Here is an 18299-nt window from a genome sequence, read left to right on the forward strand (position 1 = left end):
ATTTTAATATATAGCTTACAACTGTTTTAATTTGTATCCTATTCATATTTTCCTAACTAACCATTACGAATGTTATAAACAAATATTTTCATCCCCTGGTGCTCAATCATGTGCTTAATAAGATTACCATTTGTTTTTCCGGTTGAATGTGAGAATAGATTTTTTCATATCTTATAATGTGCAATTTCTCTTTCCATTATCATGCCTCTTCATCTTTTGTGCATCAGGTATAAATACTTATGTTATTTTCTAAAACTATGATTTGTTGTAGTTATTTTATTTTTTGCAAAAATTAACTTTTTGCATAACAAATATAATTAAGAGAATTTGACATTTTTTGTTTCTTGCAGATCATACATTCAACTTTTGTGTTGCACATCATTTATAGGTTTAGTTAATTGTTACTGTATATGTGTATTTATATTCTATTATGATACAAATTAAATAATATATACTTTATTTTTAATTGAATTATGTAATAGTTGTTTTACTTTCTTTTCCTTTACTTTTTTATTTATTCATTTTTTTTATTGATATACTTATTTTTATAATTTTTGATTTTAGACTTTGGGTCATCATCTCTTACTCAAACGAACTGAACTGTGAGGTTGATGCTCTTCACATATGTCCCTTTGGAATATTTTTAAAAGGTATGTACCCTTTAATTTTATTTGTTTTATTTGAGTTTTTCTATAATTCTGTCACTATTTATATGCCAATTGTGTGACTTAGATTTTGTCACATATCTTTTCATCCAATCCTTTGTGTGTTTTGAAATAGATTTATATGTTGTGCGGAGATATATCATATTACTCCTGTATATATAAATTTTAGATAGTCATTCTGTTACTCATGTAAAGTAAACCATAATCCTTAAACCAATAATATTTCTTCATTTAACCACTCACTTACAATGCCACACCACTTCTCCTTAGAAAATAAATATTTTGAATTTCGGATTCTCTATTTTATTATTATTATTATTTTGATAATATGTAATGTTTCAGTTTTATGCAATTGTAAAATAAAAATAATTGCATCACACCCGTGCATCGCACGGGTAAGGGTCTAGTTTTCATCGTATATATAATTAATTATTAATATTAATTAGTTGGTTTTCATCGTATGTGTTTAATTTGACTAATTGAATTTAATCAATTAAATTGTGTGTATTCTTATTTTACAGACAACAAACTAGTTCATTTCATTATTCAATAATAAGGTAATACATGTAGGTAAAACTTTGAAAGTACAACGACTAGACCAAGAAATGGCCGCCCTAGCAAGGGTGTCAGCAACCATATTCGCTTGCCGCTTAATAAACTTAACCCGAAAATTTGGATTACATAACAAAATATGCTTAATATGACAAATAATAGAACTAAATTCAGAATTTCCACCACGTAAATGATGAATTGCATCCACCACGCTCTTAAAATCCGTCTCAAAAATAACATGAGAAATGCCTCTTTGTTCCAATGCTTTCAATGCTTAAAGTAAGGCTATGGATTCTCCTTCAGCAATGGATCATCGATGCTGTCTCTGCCTTGATAAATCTCCCCACATCGTCGCGAAGACACCAACCAAAACTGGTCATATTTTGCTCTTTGTGAAACACTGCATCGACATTGCACTTGTACCATCCTTGCAGTGGTTTTTGCCAATGTATAACCTGCTGATGTTGTTCTATTGGAACCTGATTTTGCTGTACCTGTGTAATGGAAAACCAATCAGCCCATAGGTATCGAGCTTTGTCTACCAACTTTGTCCCTGGTTCGCTCATATTGTTCCAAACCCAATCATTCCGATTGTTCTACAGTACCCATAGCATCATTGCAAAATTACCTGCTATTTCCTTAGTCTCAGTCGAACAGGTATCAAGAATCACATGTGCAATATCGCAGGTCTGCACTAACCTCGATGCAATGGCCTGCGTTAAACCAGCTACTTGCCGATCCTGAATGCTTACTTCGCATCCGAGAAACACGTGCCAATCATCTTCGTTATGTTGATTACAAAGTGGACATATTAACGGACAAGGAACACGCCTTTCTTGTAACCTCATACGGGTAGGAATGCACCTTTTAATAATCCTCTATAATAGATGCTTTGCTTTTGGTGGAGTAAGGATCGTCCAAATACTACCATAATCTTGCTGCTGCAACTCAGTGCTTACTTTGCCTGCAACATTCAACATCAGTTTATACCCACTTTTAACAGTATATTAACCATGTATGTCACATCACCCGTCCAAGTAAGCGTATCATGCTCAATCACATCAAGTAAAGGAGTCTCAAGAATACATTTAGTTATATTTATAGGAAATAAAGATTCAATCTTCCCTCTATCTCACACCATCATATTAGGAATCATAAGCTCATTCACATTAAAGTTATGCACACCTTGGTTTTGTGGAGAAGGCAGCCATGCAGCACCTTGTCCTCTCAGCCACGGATCATCCATAATTTTGATGCTAGTTCCACTTTCAATACTCCACCTACAACCATTCATAAGAATTTCCCGAGATTTCCAAATACCTCTCCAAACATAACTAGGATTATGACCAATTTTTGATTCAAAAAGAGAGGAATTCGGAAAGTACCTTGCTTTATAAAGTTTAGCTATGAATGGTTACATAATTAATCGGTAGAATAATAATTGTTGGGCTTTTCTAATTATTGTCCTCTAGTCTTAAGGTACTCTTCGCAACTTTGGGGCCCGAAGCACTTTCAAAGAGGTGATCTCCCGTAGTTGGAATAGTTATGAGATTTTTGGTAGGATGGCTTTCACCCTTAAAGAAAAACATAAAGTGCTCAAAGGTGATCTCAAGAAGTGGAGTACGGAGGTGTTTGATAATCATGATCATCGAATTGAGGTGGTAATTGATAATATCAAGGTTTTGATGGGGCAGTGGCTAGTTGTGAAGGTAATAAAAGCCCTGGTCCTGACGGTTTCACTTTTCTTTTTTTAAGCAGTTCTAGCAGCTTCTTCGGGGGATATTGGTGTTATGTTTGAGCAATTCAATACCCACTCCAAGGTTTTAAATTCGGTTGCAGTCGTTGCGAATGTGGTCATTGCGGTTGCTGCAACGGTAATGCGGTTGTTGCGGCGTGAAATCATTTTGAATTTTCACAAGCTATATAAAATGAAACTAGTATGTAACTACACTATTTATCCACCATTACATAGTCTTAGTTTATTCCATAAACAATAATTTAAATGTATTGAAAATACCCGGTTGATAGATTGTTAAAAGTAAGATTTTTCATTAATTTGACACAAATTAGGATTTGAAGTTCATAAATTTTATTTTTTAGTGAGAAAATTTGAACGAATATCGCCGAAAATATCTGATGCGGCTTTCGATGCGGTTGTGATGCGGTTACGATGCGGCCGTACACGTGAATTAAGATCACACCGCAATTGCGGCGTGATGCGGTTGCGGTGGCTACCGCATCAGCAATACTGCGGCCGCAATTGCGGATGCGGACCGCAATTTAAAACCTTGACCCACTCACTAGTAGAAAAATGACTTTTGGTTTGGAGATACCACTACCGGTATGTGAATACCAGTAGTGAAATACATTTGACCAAAGGATTCCACTACTGATATTTTTAAAACGGTAGTGGAAAGTTCAGAGACAAGGGATTTCACTACCGGCTTTGCTAAATCCGTAGTGGAAAGTAGACACGGTGGCAATGTCGTAATTACGTACAAATTTGTTTTAATTATCTTCCACTACCGATCTAGGATTCACCGGTAGTGGAATCCTAATAGTGTTATTATTTTTTTCATATTCCCACTTTTCACTACCGATCTAGGATTCACCGGTAGTGGAATCCTAATAGTGTTATTATATTTTTCATATTGTTATTTTCATTCCCAATTTTCATACGCGTTCAATCTCCCTCCCACTGCAAACTCTCCATTCTCAATCGTCCCAAGTTCTTCCAAATCGTCCCAAGTTCTTCAAATCAAACACTCCAATTTCCCAATCATTCTCCAATCTCTCCATTCTCCATTCTCCATTCTCCAATCTCTCCAATTTCATTCGGTTTCATTCTCCAAACCCTAGAATGCTTGAATCGCCTCCAAATTTCTTCGTTTTTATTCGGTAAAGGTATGAATAAATCAAACTTCCTCCAAATTTCATTCGTTTTCGTTTTCATTCATTTTCATTCTTGTTCATTCGTTTTCATTCGCTTGGGTTTTCATTCGTTTTCATTCACGTCGTTTTCGTGGGTCTGTGATGTTCATTTCTGTGTGGGTCTGTGTTTTTTTGTGTGGGTTTTCATTCTTCTTCTGCTTGTGGGTCTGTGTTTTTTTTGTGTGGGTTTTCATTCTTTTTGTATAAACATATTTATAAAATTATCAATGCTTGTGCTGTGCAGGGGTTGCTGTGTTAGGCGGTGATTGCTGCTCCTGCGTTAGGCGGTGATTGCTGCTCCTGCGTGTTGCTTGTGCTGTGCAGGGGCTGGTGTTGCTCTTTTTTGGTGTTGTCATCTTTGTTTGAAGTTAGAAGGTTCAATCACGGTCTCATCTACAGGTACCGATTCTATTTCAAAACATAGAAGCTATAGGCTATGAATTTTTATTAAAATAGAATGCATAATCTAGTCATTCTGTTATAGGCTATGAATTTTTATTAAAATAGGGCGAGAGAATGTTTCGCAATAGTAACAACCTAGTCATTCCTTTAACTTAGAATGCATAAATTTCGAAACGTAGGTATGGACCGTAGTTGGATGAGAGCTAATCGATTAAGTACTGAGTACAGACATGGAGTGATGGAATTTCTACAGTTTGCGGAAAGTAATGCTGAACTAGAACGTCCTCCTCCTGAATTTCCTCCACTTTTTCTATGTCCGTGTATAAATTGTGCAAATAAAGAACCAAAACGTACTAAGAAAGAAATCATGAATCATCTAATTTGTGACGGGATTTGTCAAAATTATACACAATGGATATGGCACGGTGAAGTAGTTGCAACGCCAAGTGTGTCCCATAGAGAAAGTGGTAGTGTGGATATCGATGATCGACTGGAAGACATGATGCGTGATATTGGAGAAGATTCGTTTAAGAGGGCGCATGTGTATGAAACTTTATGCAGTGACAAGGATGAACCATTGTATCCGGGATGCACAAATTTTACCCGTTTGTCTGCGGTGTTAAAATTGTTTAATTTGAAAGCAAAAAATGGGTGGACCGACAAAAGTTTCACTGAATTGCTTGAATTGTTGATACAAATGCTTCCAGAAGGTAATGTAATGCCAAATCGTTATTACGAGGCGAAAAAAGTATTGTGTCCAATGGGTTTGGAGTATGAAAAGATACATGCATGCCCTAATGATTGTATATTATACCGAAAAGAGTTTGTAAACTATAATCATTGTCCGACATGTAAGGCGTCTCGCTACAAAAAGAAAGATGGTGATTCTAGTGATGATGAGGTGACCAAAACGGGTCCTCCCGCGAAAGTCGTATGGTACCTACCAATAATTTCAAGGTTCAAGAGATTGTTTGCTAATGCAAATGACGCAAAGAATCTTAGATGGCATGCAGAAGAGAGAAAATGTGATGGCCAAATTCGCCATGTAGCTGATTCTTTGCAATGGAAGAAAATTGACTCTTTGTTTCCAAATTTTGGCAAAGAGTCGAGAAACCTTAGACTTGGACTTGCTACTGATGGAATGAATCCGTTTGGTAATCAAAGTACTAACCATAGTTCATGGCCTGTTCTCCTGATGATTTACAACCTATCTCCTTGGTTGTGCATGAAGCGTAAATATATTATGTTATCGATGATGATTTCAGGCCCAAGACAACCAGGAAATGACATAGATGTTTATCTAAGTCCACTAATTGATGATTTGAAAGTGTTGTGGGAGGAAGGAGTGGATGTTTTTGATTCGTATTCTGGTGAACAGTTCAACATGCGTGCCATGTTGTTTTGCACCATCAACGACTTTCCGGCATACGGCAATTTGTCTGGGTATTCCGTTAAAGGGCATAATGCGTGTCCCATATGTGAAAAAAAAACATGTTATAAGCAACTGAAAAATGGAAAGAAGACTGTTTATCTTGGCCACCGAAAATTTCTAAATCGTTATCATCCATATCGTAGATTGCGAAAAGCTTTTGACGGAGACCAAGAGAATGGTGTTGCTCCAACGCCCTTAACTGGAGAGGAAGTTTATGAACGACAACGAGACATTAATGTTGTCTTCGGAAAGTGCCAAAAGCCAAAAGGGAGAGTGCCAAAAGCGAAAGTGCCAAAAGCCGAAAGTGAAAGTGTCAAAAGGAAAAAGCAGCCTGTTGTGAAAAGTATATGGAAAAAGAGGTCAGTGTTCTTTGATCTTCCATATTGGTCTAGTCTTGATGTAAGACATTGTATTGATGTGATGCACGTGGAGAAAAATGTATGTGATAGTGTAATTGGAACACTTCTCGACATTAAAGGCAAGACAAAAGATGGTGCACATGCTCGTCTTGATATGGATTTGATGGGTATACGACAAGAGTTATTACCACAAAAAATCAATGACAAGACATATTTGCCTCCCGCGTGTCACACTTTGTCTAAAGACGAGAAAACAAGTTTTTGCAAGTGTTTACAAAGTATCAAAGTGCCACATGGTTACTCGTCAAATGTCAAGAGCCTTGTATCAATGAAAGATCTCAAATTAATCGGCTTAAAATCTCATGATTGTCATGTCTTGATGCAACAACTACTACCTGTGGCTATTCGTGGGATATTGCCCGATAATGTTAGGAAAGCTATATGCAGGTTGTGCTTATTCTTCAATGCAATATGTTGTAAAGCAATTGATCCATTGAAGTTAGACGAGTTGGAAAACGAAGCTGCAGTTATCTTGTGTCAATTGGAGATGTATTTTCCTCCTTCATTTTTTGACATTATGGTTCATTTGATTGTTCATCTAGTAAGGGAGATTAGATTGTGTGGCCCAATTTATTTACGGTGGATGTATCCAATAGAGCGATACATGAAGATCCTAAAAGGGTATACAAAAAACCCACACCGTCCGGAAGCTTCGATTGTTGAGAGGTACATTGCAGAAGAAGCTATTGAGTTTTGTTCAAACTATTTGTCAGAAGTGGATGCTATAGGGGTTCCCAAGTCTCGTCATGATGGAAGATGTGACGGTGTGGGCACGCAAGGTTTAAATGTCAAGAGCATGCATATTGATATAATTCTTCAAGCGCATTTGTATATATTGAATAACACTGATGAAGTTCAACCTTACTTGTCTGCTCACAAAAGCATCATAAAGAAAATGCACGATAAGATGAATGAAAAATGGGTGTTAAGAGAGCATAATAAGAAATTCTCAGAGTGGTTTAAAGAAAAGGTCTGCCAAGATGATAGTGTTTCCGATACAATAAAGTGGTTGTCCTATGAGCCTAAATGTAACATATTGACTTGGAGTGCATATGATATTAACAAAACTTCCTTTTATACAAAATCAAAGGATGACCGCAGTACCATGCAAAATAGTGGGGTTATGATTGTGGCAGAGTCCATGCACTTCTCTAGTTCCAAAGATAAAAATCCGGTTATGGCATCTACACCCTACTTTGGGGTGATTGAAGAGATCTGGGAGGTTGATTACGTTGTGTTTAAAGTGCCTTTATTTAAATGTAAATGGATTGATATCAACAATGGTGTGAGAATTGATGAATTAGGATTTACAATAGTTGATCTTTGCAAGTTAGCTTATAAAGACGAACCTTTCATCATGGCATCCCAAGCAAAACAGGTGTTTTATGTCAAAGATCCTTCTAATGAACGGTGGTCGGTGGTTCTACAAGGAAAAAATGTGCATGGTAGTTATGAAAATCAAGAGCTTGATATTTCCGAAATTCCTCCTTTCTCATCAGATGTGCCTACCTTCATTGAAGAAAACGAAGAGGATGATGTGCATGCAGCTATTCGTTTAGATCATGACGAAGGAATATGGGATTAGAGAAGAAAAAGCTGCAGATGCTAGCATATCATTGCTTTTCTCCTTTTATTTTGATTATGTTTTGATGTGCTGTTTATGTAATGCATCTGTAATGTTTTGAATATGTACTGTTAGTTTTTAGCTTTTATGTTTTGAAAAAAAAACTTCTGCTACTGCTGTATTGTTTAAATACTTGAACCTTAAGAAATCTGTTTTGAGATTCTGGGCAATATAACTTATGTTTAATTATGAGCTTGTGCTTATTTTTTTTTTCTGCATAATTTGATATTTAAAATGGTTAGAACCATTTTCTGCATAATTTTTTTTTCTGCATAATTTTTTCTGCATAATCTGATTCAACCGACAATATAACTTTTTTGTGTTTTGTGTAAACAGATACGATATGGCTGATTCAACCGACAACTCTGCTGAAACTAGTCAACGTAATAAAAAAAGTGTTAGAGGTCCCACTATGTTGAAAGCAATTGAAAACGTTCGTAAAACGGGTATAAAGATCCCTCTCCAGTTTGATCTAGAAACTGGAGAGTGTTATGGTAACAATGCCTCCCATTTTAAGAGTTACGTAGCACTTCTTACTCGAGAAAGATGCAGTATTGCGAAAGAGTTGTGGAAACATATACCTGAAGGAGTAAAAAATGCTATGTGGACAGATATTAAGGTATTTGAAATTCAACATTTTGTTATATTTTATTATCATATCAAATACATCTTATGCTAACACCAAATTTTTTAATGTAAATATTTTAGGCTATTTTTGTTATACCCGAGTTTGATGATGCAAAAAGGAATGATCATTTTAAGAAAATATGGTTTCACTATGCGGCGGAGCGGTGGAAAGATTTTAAATCACGGTTGACTAGAACTTATATCACAGACCCCAAACCAGATGACGTTCCTCCATACGTCAAGTATCCTTACATCAAAAAAGATATATGGGAAGAGTTTGTGAAGTATCGACAGACCTCTGATTTTAAGGTTAGTGTAATTTCAAAATCATTAAACTGTGTTGACTGCTGCTACTGCTGCTACTGTGTTAAATATTGTGTTTTGTGATTTGTGATTTTGTGATTTTTATGTCTTGACTGCTGCTACTGCGCTAAAACCGCGCTAAAACTGCGCTAAAACCGCGCGAAAACTGCTGTTTCTGTCTTTAACATTGCCTAAAACTGTGATTCTGCTGAAACTGCGTTAAAACATTGCCTAAACTGCTGAAACTGTGACTGAAACTGTCTTTAACATTGTTGGTAGTCTGCTGAAACTTGACTGAAACTGAAACTTGACTGAAACTTGACTGAAACTGTCTTTAACATTGCCTAAGTCTGCTGAAACTGCTGAAACTGCTGAATGTGATTTTTACATTACTAATTATTTGAGTTTATAATAGGAAAAAAGTCAAAAGGGTAGGGAGAATCATGCAAAGAATGTTTACCCACATGTATTATCCCGTGGAGGGTATAAGAGGCTCGAGGAGCAGATGATCAATGAAAAGAGATTGTCCTTATCGAAAGATAGTTCTGGCTTAACTGATGATGATCGTCATCCATCTCCACCGGAACGCTATGAGACATGGACGAGAGCACGACAAAAGAAAGGGGGAGAATTCACATCCGAGCCTGTAAAAAAAGTTGCTGAGAAAATTGTAAGTAACATTATAATCATGCTTTTGCTTCAAGTAACACAATTATTTACTATATTGTGACTTTGTTTGTGCATGTTGTAGGAGAAAATTGTTGAAGACTCAAAAAAGGGTGACTTTGTTCCAACGAGACGTCACGATGTCCTAACAGAAGCCATTGGAACACCTGAGCATGGTGGTAGTGTTCGTGGTGTTGGAAAAAAACATAACATTACCACTTACTGGGGAAGATCAAAGGTTTCACGTCAAAGTCAAGGTATAGATGTCAAAGAGCAACTAGCAGCATTTAAAGCAGATTTGGAAGCTAAGTTTGAGGAAAAGTTGGCGCAAGAGCGTAAGATGATGCAAGATTCTCTTATGGAGACACTAAAGTCCATGGGTTTATCCCAAACCTCTGATACAAATAATAGAGTCATGGTACCTGAAGCGCAAACTGAACAACTTGTTGTCACCGGAAGCGCAAAAGGGAGTTGTTCTCCTGCACCGGTCAAGATGCAAAATGAACTCAAGGAGGTTGTTGTCACTGAAAGCGCAAAAGGAAGTCGTTCTCCTGCACCGGTAGCAGAGGCTCAAGATAACATGGACGATGTTCAGAAATTGTTAATGATGGTTCTGAAAAGGGGTGATGATCATTTGGATGTAGAATTAATTCATTGTTCAATGTGTACTAATTTTCTCATGTCTTGCAAGTGTATAAGAGAGTTGTTGGTGGGTTTTATTTGGCTCGACATGAGTACTCTAAGTGTTTGGTGCTCGTAAGTGTACTTTCTTATTTACTACTATCTCAATATCTGTTAATATGTTATATATCTCTCCTAACTTTAAAATTATATTCAGGTACATTCATCGTTTATGCATTGAAAACAACACCACAAATGTATATGGAATTTTGGAACCAACTTTTCTGAACATTGTTGGTGATGCTGGGAAAAAAAGTGATCAGAGAATATCTCAAAGTAAATGCAAGAAATACATCCGGCATAAGTTACAAAATGAAAAGAAAGAGTGTCAATTATTACCATTTAACCATGGGTAAGTTTGTATGAATTTGTGTATTTTTTTAATACTTATTTATTTTTTATAACTCATAGTTATTAACAATATAATACTGTTCTTCCACGCACGCGTACAGAGGACATTGGCAGTTGATAATACTTTGTCCAAAGATAAATACCGTGGTTGTTATTTGTTCACTACATTGGAAACTTAATCCAATAATGGAGAAAATTGTTTCAAGGTAATTAAGTTTATACTTTAGGGGTTTTGGTTATATACTATAAACATAAATTATTACAAATTTTATATGATTTTATGCGGCTTTTTTTTCTTATGAATTAGTGTTTTTACGGTTGATCAAATGGCGAATGGCAATAGAAAGAACAATACCGTATGGCTTTATCCACAAGTAAGTGTGGTATTCTAACTTTATATATATTTACTTTTTTGATAAGTAAGTGTGGTATTTTTTGATCAAATGTTACTATATATAATTTGTAGGCGAGGAAACAATATAATTCAAATGACTGTGGATACTATGTAATGAAAAATATGTTGGACATTGTCACTGCTAAGATAACTGATTCTTGGATGGAGGTAATAATTTTTATTTTTTATACATCAATAATTTTTTATAACCGAGTCAAGAATAGTTTTATATTATTATTTACTTATTGTAGGTATTTAATGACCCAAAAGAGTTAACAGCTGAGGAGATGTATGACTTGCGATTACGTTGGTCAACATATTTTTTGGAGTTATTGGAGGGTTAAGATTTATCTGGTGAGTTATAGAATAGTTAATTATTTGAACTTTGTTTTTGCAAATTGGTCTATTCAATACATTGCAGCAATTTTAGTTTACACTTGTTTATTTGAACTTTGTTTCTGTCAAATTTGAGATTCTGCAGGGTGATGAATTGGTTATTAGCTTTAGTTTGAGTCTTGGAAGCAGATCAGGTGATGGAATTGGTATTTTGGCTCGGATGTGCATCTCACTGTTTTGGACTGTTTATTTTGGACTATTTTAGGATGGTTTTATGAAGGAATTGGTATTAGAATTGGTATTTTTGTGATGGAATTGGTATTTTATGAAGGATTGGTATTTTAGAATTGGTATTTTAGGAATTGGTATTTTAGGATTGGTATTTTAGGAATTGGTATTTTAGGACTGTTTATCAGGTGATGGAATTTTATGATGCTGTTGCTGAGAAGCATAGTTTAACTGCACATGAATTGTTTGATGGAAATGATCTTGCTACTTTCTTATCTAATTTGCATCAAGATGTTGGAAATTTAAAGGCAATTGTTGTGTGGTTATTGGTTGCTAGTGCAACTGATTTTTAACATATAGCTTTAGCACTAGCAGCAATGGCTCATTCTTTGGGGTCTGTGATGAAATTTGGTCATGTTACAAAACTACACACCACTACTAATATGCAGGCACAGGATATTTGTAATTTGGTCATGTTACAAAACTAACATACCACTACTGATATTTATAACAATCAGTAGTGAAAACTAACATACCACTACGGGTATTTGTAATTACCCGTAGTGGAATCCTCAATTCTAAAAAAAAAAATGGAATAGCATACATACCACTACCGGTAGTGGAATCCCAGATTCTAAAAAAAAAAAAATGAAAACCATACATACCACTACCGGTATTTGTAAATACCGGTAGTGGAATCCCAGACTCTAAAAAAAAAAAAATGAAAACTATACATACCACTACCGGTATTTACAAATACCGGTAGTGGAATCCCAGACTCTAAAAAAAAAAAAATGAAAACCATACATACCACTACGGATATTGAAAATACCCGTAGTGGAATCTCATACATACCACTACCGGTATTTGTAAAAACCGTCGTGGAATCCTCATAAATTTAATTAATAATACAGTAGAAACCTGACATACCACGACGGGTATAAAAAGACCCGTCGTGGAAAGTATTGACTTACAACGACGAGTGTGTTTACTACCGGCCGCGGCCAGTAGTGGAATCCCTATTTGGCCGGTAGTGGAATCCCCTTTCTGCACTAGTGACTCTAAGCATCCTAAAAGCTTTTCTTCTTATTTTGTTACTCTTATTCCAAAAGTGCACTCACCATTTCGGATTGAGGATTTTAGTCTAATTTCTCTCTTTGTTTCTTTGTATAAACTGGTGGCAAAAGTCTTGGCTAGAAGACTGGAAATCATGATGGAAAAAATCTTATTTCTCGTAATCTGTCGGCTTTCATTAATGGGAGACAATATATTGGTTGATGGTGTGGTGGCAATTAATGAGATAATTCATTACGCAATGAAGTCTAGGAAAGAGTGTCTTATCTTTAAAGTGGATTTTGAAAAGGCGTATGACTCAGTTAGTTGGAATTTCCTTGATTATATGGACTTTGTTATTAACCTCTGCAATCCTCTAATCCTTAGAGCTAGAGTCCTCGACCTAAGAATCTAGACCCCCAAAAATCCGGTTCATACACAAAACAAAGAGTTAGTAATTGACATCAATAAAAGTGCAAGTAATCACAAATACTAAACACTTGGCTAAAGTAAAGCATAACATAAGCAGACGTTCTCTTACACAATTCCTACAATATAGGCACACTAGTGGAAAAAAGACCTTTTAAATCGGTTCCTGAAGGCTTTTTAAATCGGTTGGGCGGCCGATTTACAAGCCGTCGATTTAGAAAGTTTTTCGCTTTTAAATCGGATTTTGATCTGATTTAAAATCTTTTATTAAATCGATTAGTTGGATTTAAAATCCTGATTTAAAAAAAGTTCAAAAAGTACTTTAAGTTTCTAAATCTATATTGAACTGATTTAAAAACAACAATTTAAATCGGTTCACCCGATTTAAAATCTTTTTTTTAAAAAAAAAAATCATTCTCTCCCTCAAATTATAAATGATTTAGACATTAAAACAGATTTCCCCACACATTCCTTTTAATATTTCAAACACAATCATTAATAAAAAAATATCAAAGAATCAAATTTCATACCAAACTATAAATAAATTCAATTACAAAATATTCATGAAACAAGGTTACCAAAAGTATCATGGATTTAAATATATCTTAACAAAACTAAAGAATGCTACTACCAATACTGCAAACAGAAGCACAAAACCAAATAGCACCAGAGCCTCAACAAAGAGATCCCTGACACCGCACCTGCACACAGACACAACAAAATAAAGTTAAGTACAAAAATTGCAAAGAAGTGAAAATGAGCATATGGTTATAATACAAAGCACCAGGTAGAGAATCATTTTCACAGTATCATATTCGCATCATTGTCATTATCATTAAATCCTCATAAAAACACAAAAAACAAAGTTCAATCCATAAAAACAAGAACAAGATATAAGTCTAATATTTCAAATAAATATAATATCCAATATATAACTGAAGTCTTAATCTTTCATGATTAATGTCATACCTATTCATGGCATGAAAATGAGCATATGAAAAAATTGATCCACACTTAGAGCAAAACCAGCATTGCATCTATACTTTAGTTTTAGCTTTTCAACATTTTATTTGGAATGGAAAAGTTACCTCACAAATGCATCTGCAATAAAATCATCAAACCCAATCACAATTGCTGCATTAGCCATTGCACGATAAACCAAAATCTACATGAAAGAATATATTAATATTAATTAACATTAGTTGGCTAATGAGCCTCTTTACATCCGTTTGATTTTCAAAGCCAATTGATTAAACAAATCCACAAATCAGATATAAACACCAACCCTATATTTGCCTCTTGGATTTTTCGTCGACTTAAACCCGAGTGGAAATATTTCATACAATTGTAGTAAGCTTCTTGATCTACTCTGGTGTTGCATCTAGATGCTTGTAAAATGCACCAATTCACAATCATTGGACATCTAATAAGTTATCTCATCATCCACTAGACATAGAAAAAGTGAAAAATAGACCTAACTTATCATCAGATAAACTATCAATTTGGTCCTTCAATTATAGAAATATAATAATAGTTTTGGAAAAAAACAATGCAACAGATCCATGAGCACTACAAGTTTATAACAACAGGGCTACAAAATTTAATGCAAAAATGTTAATGGTAAGAACAAGGAAAGCTATCTAAAAGTGCACTTTGAACTATTGAAGTCAGCTAAACTATTCTCCACAAAAGACACCCAATATATGCTAAAAAAATAGGATCATAAAATGCATTTATTAAACAAACTGAAATTAAGTAATTTTGAATCAATTTTGGAAAAGAAAGAAATAGAAATGGTACCTCGGTATCCTCCCGAGCATTAAGCAACATAAAAAGACATTTGAAAATTCAAAGTAGAGCTATTAGCAACTTAATATCATGCAAAGTATGAATGTATGATATTATAGGTACCCCATCATAAAACATAATAGAAGTACGAGCACCATGTTCTCAATCAATATAACAAAGTATACGATAAATGAATCAAAGAAAAAACTAAATGAAAGTATATAAATCAAAAGGCTAAGTGAAAGTATGTAAATCAAAAGGCACCAGAGTTGCCAGCAGGAAAAACAAAGAAGTTCAGCATTTCCAAACAGATAACAAGAGCATAAAGCATCTTAACTTGACCAACAAAGTGAAAGGCCCTTCAACCAATGATCAAACTGCAATGTGAACAGGCCAATCCAAAATACATTCCAAAGATTGAGTGGAATTCAATTCAAATATGTGTCAAGATCCTCTTGTTCATCTTTGCTTTTAAGTCCCTTCAAAGTCTGTTTCTTTTCTTAAGAACTTAGGAATATCAGAATTTGCTTATAAGATTATGCACACTTGAATTAAATGTTAGTGCTACCAGTACCAATTGCGCATTTTAATACTTATTGTTATCATCAAAACTTATAGATCTTACTTGGGGCTTTAGAATCAGTTTTGTTCCAACAAATGATATGTGATGATTATGGGGTGCCAACATAGTTGGGATGTCATAGTTATCATGTGATCCCTATGCACGCTAATTTTTTATAAAAAATGCTCTTAGTCTTAATTTCAAGATTAGTCATAACAAGAAGAAAGAAAAGGATCAGTTTTAAGCGTTAAATGATATCCTAAAGATCGTAAAAAAAAATAAATGATATCCTAAAGAAAGAATTCAAAGACACAAAATACCTTGGGTGGGTGCAGGACGCCAAATGTTGACTTCAAAATGAGACGCCAAATGACAAAAAACGGATGTCATACCGTTGCTGACACTTAAATGCATGAAGCTAGACAGTTGTGTCCAGCAAACGCTATTCAGCGTCCGTTTGGGGGGATGCTATGTTGAAGCCGTAATCACATGTATACGGCTGACGCTAAAAATGTTCTTAAAATTTGTTTTTAAAATTGTTAAATATGTTTTTTTGTCCCTAAAAAATTATCAAATTTAATTTTTGTCTCTACACAAAAATGTGGCATATTTTTTTGTTAGAAAGATTTTTATATCACTTGATCAGTATGTTTAAAGGACAAACTCTACACATTGATCAACCGAAGAGACATTTATTAAATATCCTAAAGAAGAAAATATTTAATTGTTTTAATATTTGGTGAGCTTTATACCCTATAAATTGATAAAATTGTATTCTTTTTGTTATATACGAAAAGAAAAGAAAAGAAAAGAAACATGGGTAAAACTATTAAGTTAGCTTCCGCAATAATTTTATTTGTTTTCCTATTTTTTATTACAGAGGTGTTTGCCGGTGGTGAATTTGAAAGCAATCCAACGTTAACATCTATCAAATGTACATCCCCTAAAGATTGTCCTGATGAAGTCATTGCACCCAACCAATTCATAACTTGTTGCCTAAATGGCTTTTGTGTTAAATGGGTTTTGGATCCATAAGATGTACACAAACGTCATACGTCTATATAGGGAAGAATGACTTCTACTATAATAAGCAATCAATAATTTTATTTTGATTTTTACTTAATTTCACATACTTGCAACTTTGACTTTGTATTCTAAAATAATGTTGGTGATGTATTCCAAAAAAAAAAAAAAGCTAATATGTTGTTAATGAAATGAAATTGTCTTCGTCTCTTGATTTTTGTTGTTTCATAAATATTTAACGACCCTTGCAACTGTGATTTGATATATATTCCCAATTTAAATTTGTTGCAGTTATAATTTTCTTTTTTTTTTTCCTTCTAATTTACTGTTGTGAAAGAAGTGCTTTTTTTTTATAAGCTTGTTGTTAAAGAAGTTGGTAAGCTAACTGGTACAATTGTCTACAAATATGAACTTTCAATGGCATTAGATGGCTATTGTTTTTTTTTTGGTAAGCAAAGAAAATATTATAAGAGAGTATAAAGGGTACTCAATCCATTAGATGGTTATTGTGAACTAGAGAAACGCCGTGCCGGAAAGAATGAATTCTCCCACATGCAAATAATCTCTTCAATAATTGTATTAAAACACCGAATAATTTTGTCACGTACTTTTTTAATAAGAATAACAAACTTTATTTTTTCAATTGGTAATTTCGCGTACTTTTTTTTAATGGGAAATATATAATATGTAAATATAGAAACGAAACAAATACAAGAGAAAATTCAAAAAAATAAGGAGATATCAGAAGTACACTCTACCAGAACATAACGATCTTTAAGATAAGATAGAAAAATAGACAGACAAGTAAAACTATACAGAAACACTAAGGCACACCCCACCAAAGTAGAGTCCTTCACCAGAACGACAAGAAAGATATCCTTCGGGAAGAGAGAAAGATAAAGATAAACTATAGGTAGGGCAACACAACAAGAGAGCCTCCAATCCTCCTATTCCTTCGAGACCCAACATGACACCCTAACAAACTCTATACCTCACTCACAAAAAGAACAATGGGAGTCAGGGTTTTTACCTAAAAATTACTTCCAAGATAAAAGTTTCCCCCTATCTATCAAACACTCGATAGAAAAGATCTTTCCAAAAAAAGGATGTCGTTTCGGAATTTCCAGTTTCACGTACCTTGATGCTATTGCTTTGTACTCTAAAGTGATGATAAATGAAATAAGACACTAAATAATATTATATATAGTTATTCAAAAAATGATATTATAGTTCTATCCGTAAAGATTTTTAATTATAATTGTAATATGTGATATCTAAGTTGAAAAAGGAAAATGTTTTGTTTCAATATTGTCATAGGTTAAATTTTTCAAACACTTCAATTCACTTCTCTCTTGCATGGAGAGTGAAACTCCATGTGATCACGTATGATTACTTGAAAAATATTACATACTAATTTTTTTTAGCCTTGTGTAGATGATTGTAATTATGAGATATAATATATACAGTAATGTCAGGGACGGCTCTGACAATTTGTGGACGAGTTAAATATTCAAAATGGACTCCTAATAAAAAATATAAAAAATAAAATAAAATTATCATTTATTTAAATTGTAAATAACATAAGAAACACATCAAAAAGAGACAATCTAATTAAGGAATTTTTTTTTGTAAGCAATCTAATTAAGGATTAAATTTATTGCAAAGATCAAAATGACCTAATGGTTGAGTTTGTAAATGACTTCAACATGTAATAGTTTCAATGCTTATGTTTTCCAAAAAACGGCAATGTAGGATTTGTTGAAGCAATGACCGTGCACAAACAAACACTATAGTCTGTGATTAATCTAAGGATACACATTATTTTTTTTTATG

General features: G+C 34.1%; 3 protein-coding genes across 7 annotated transcripts; 2 read left to right on the plus strand and 1 right to left on the minus strand.

Annotated features, from left to right (window-relative positions):
• Positions 1 to 1189: 1189 nt before the first annotated feature.
• Positions 1190 to 16030, minus strand: LOC123907749. Of its 5 annotated transcripts, none has more exons than XR_006809364.1 (3): positions 2603 to 3277; positions 2403 to 2497; positions 1190 to 2181 (listed from the first exon to the last, which is right to left on the minus strand). XR_006809364.1 is itself a non-coding variant. In XM_045958131.1 (3 exons), exons 2-3 carry the CDS (start codon positions 2063 to 2065, stop codon positions 1503 to 1505), a joined length of 429 nt encoding a protein of 142 aa, XP_045814087.1. In that variant the 5' UTR covers positions 2066 to 2181; positions 15764 to 16030; the 3' UTR covers positions 1190 to 1502. The 5 variants fall into 5 exon arrangements, 3 of the variants coding, with proteins under 3 accessions (XP_045814087.1, XP_045814085.1, XP_045814086.1); XR_006809365.1 differs by having other exon boundaries at positions 1190 to 1845; positions 1917 to 2181; positions 2403 to 3263; XM_045958131.1 differs by lacking the exons at positions 2403 to 2497; positions 2603 to 3277 and adding an exon at positions 15764 to 16030 and having other exon boundaries at positions 1190 to 1711; positions 1846 to 2181.
• Positions 3813 to 12069, plus strand: LOC123907748. The gene is made up of 12 exons (XM_045958127.1): positions 3813 to 4121; positions 4393 to 4547; positions 8362 to 8644; positions 8734 to 8961; positions 9371 to 9625; positions 9707 to 10377; positions 10460 to 10654; positions 10755 to 10859; positions 10961 to 11027; positions 11120 to 11215; positions 11299 to 11401; positions 11529 to 12069. Exons 3-11 carry the CDS (start codon positions 8369 to 8371, stop codon positions 11389 to 11391), a joined length of 1986 nt encoding a protein of 661 aa, XP_045814083.1. The 5' UTR covers positions 3813 to 4121; positions 4393 to 4547; positions 8362 to 8368; the 3' UTR covers positions 11392 to 11401; positions 11529 to 12069.
• On the plus strand, positions 4732 to 7986 carry LOC123904741. The gene has a single exon (XM_045954368.1). The coding sequence runs from the start codon at positions 4732 to 4734 to the stop codon at positions 7984 to 7986; it is 3255 nt and encodes a 1084-aa protein (XP_045810324.1).
• Positions 16031 to 18299: the final 2269 nt, after the last annotated feature.

The sequence above is a fragment of the Trifolium pratense genome, linkage group LG2, assembly GCF_020283565.1.
Source record: "Trifolium pratense cultivar HEN17-A07 linkage group LG2, ARS_RC_1.1, whole genome shotgun sequence".
Taxonomy (NCBI): domain Eukaryota; kingdom Viridiplantae; phylum Streptophyta; class Magnoliopsida; order Fabales; family Fabaceae; genus Trifolium; species Trifolium pratense.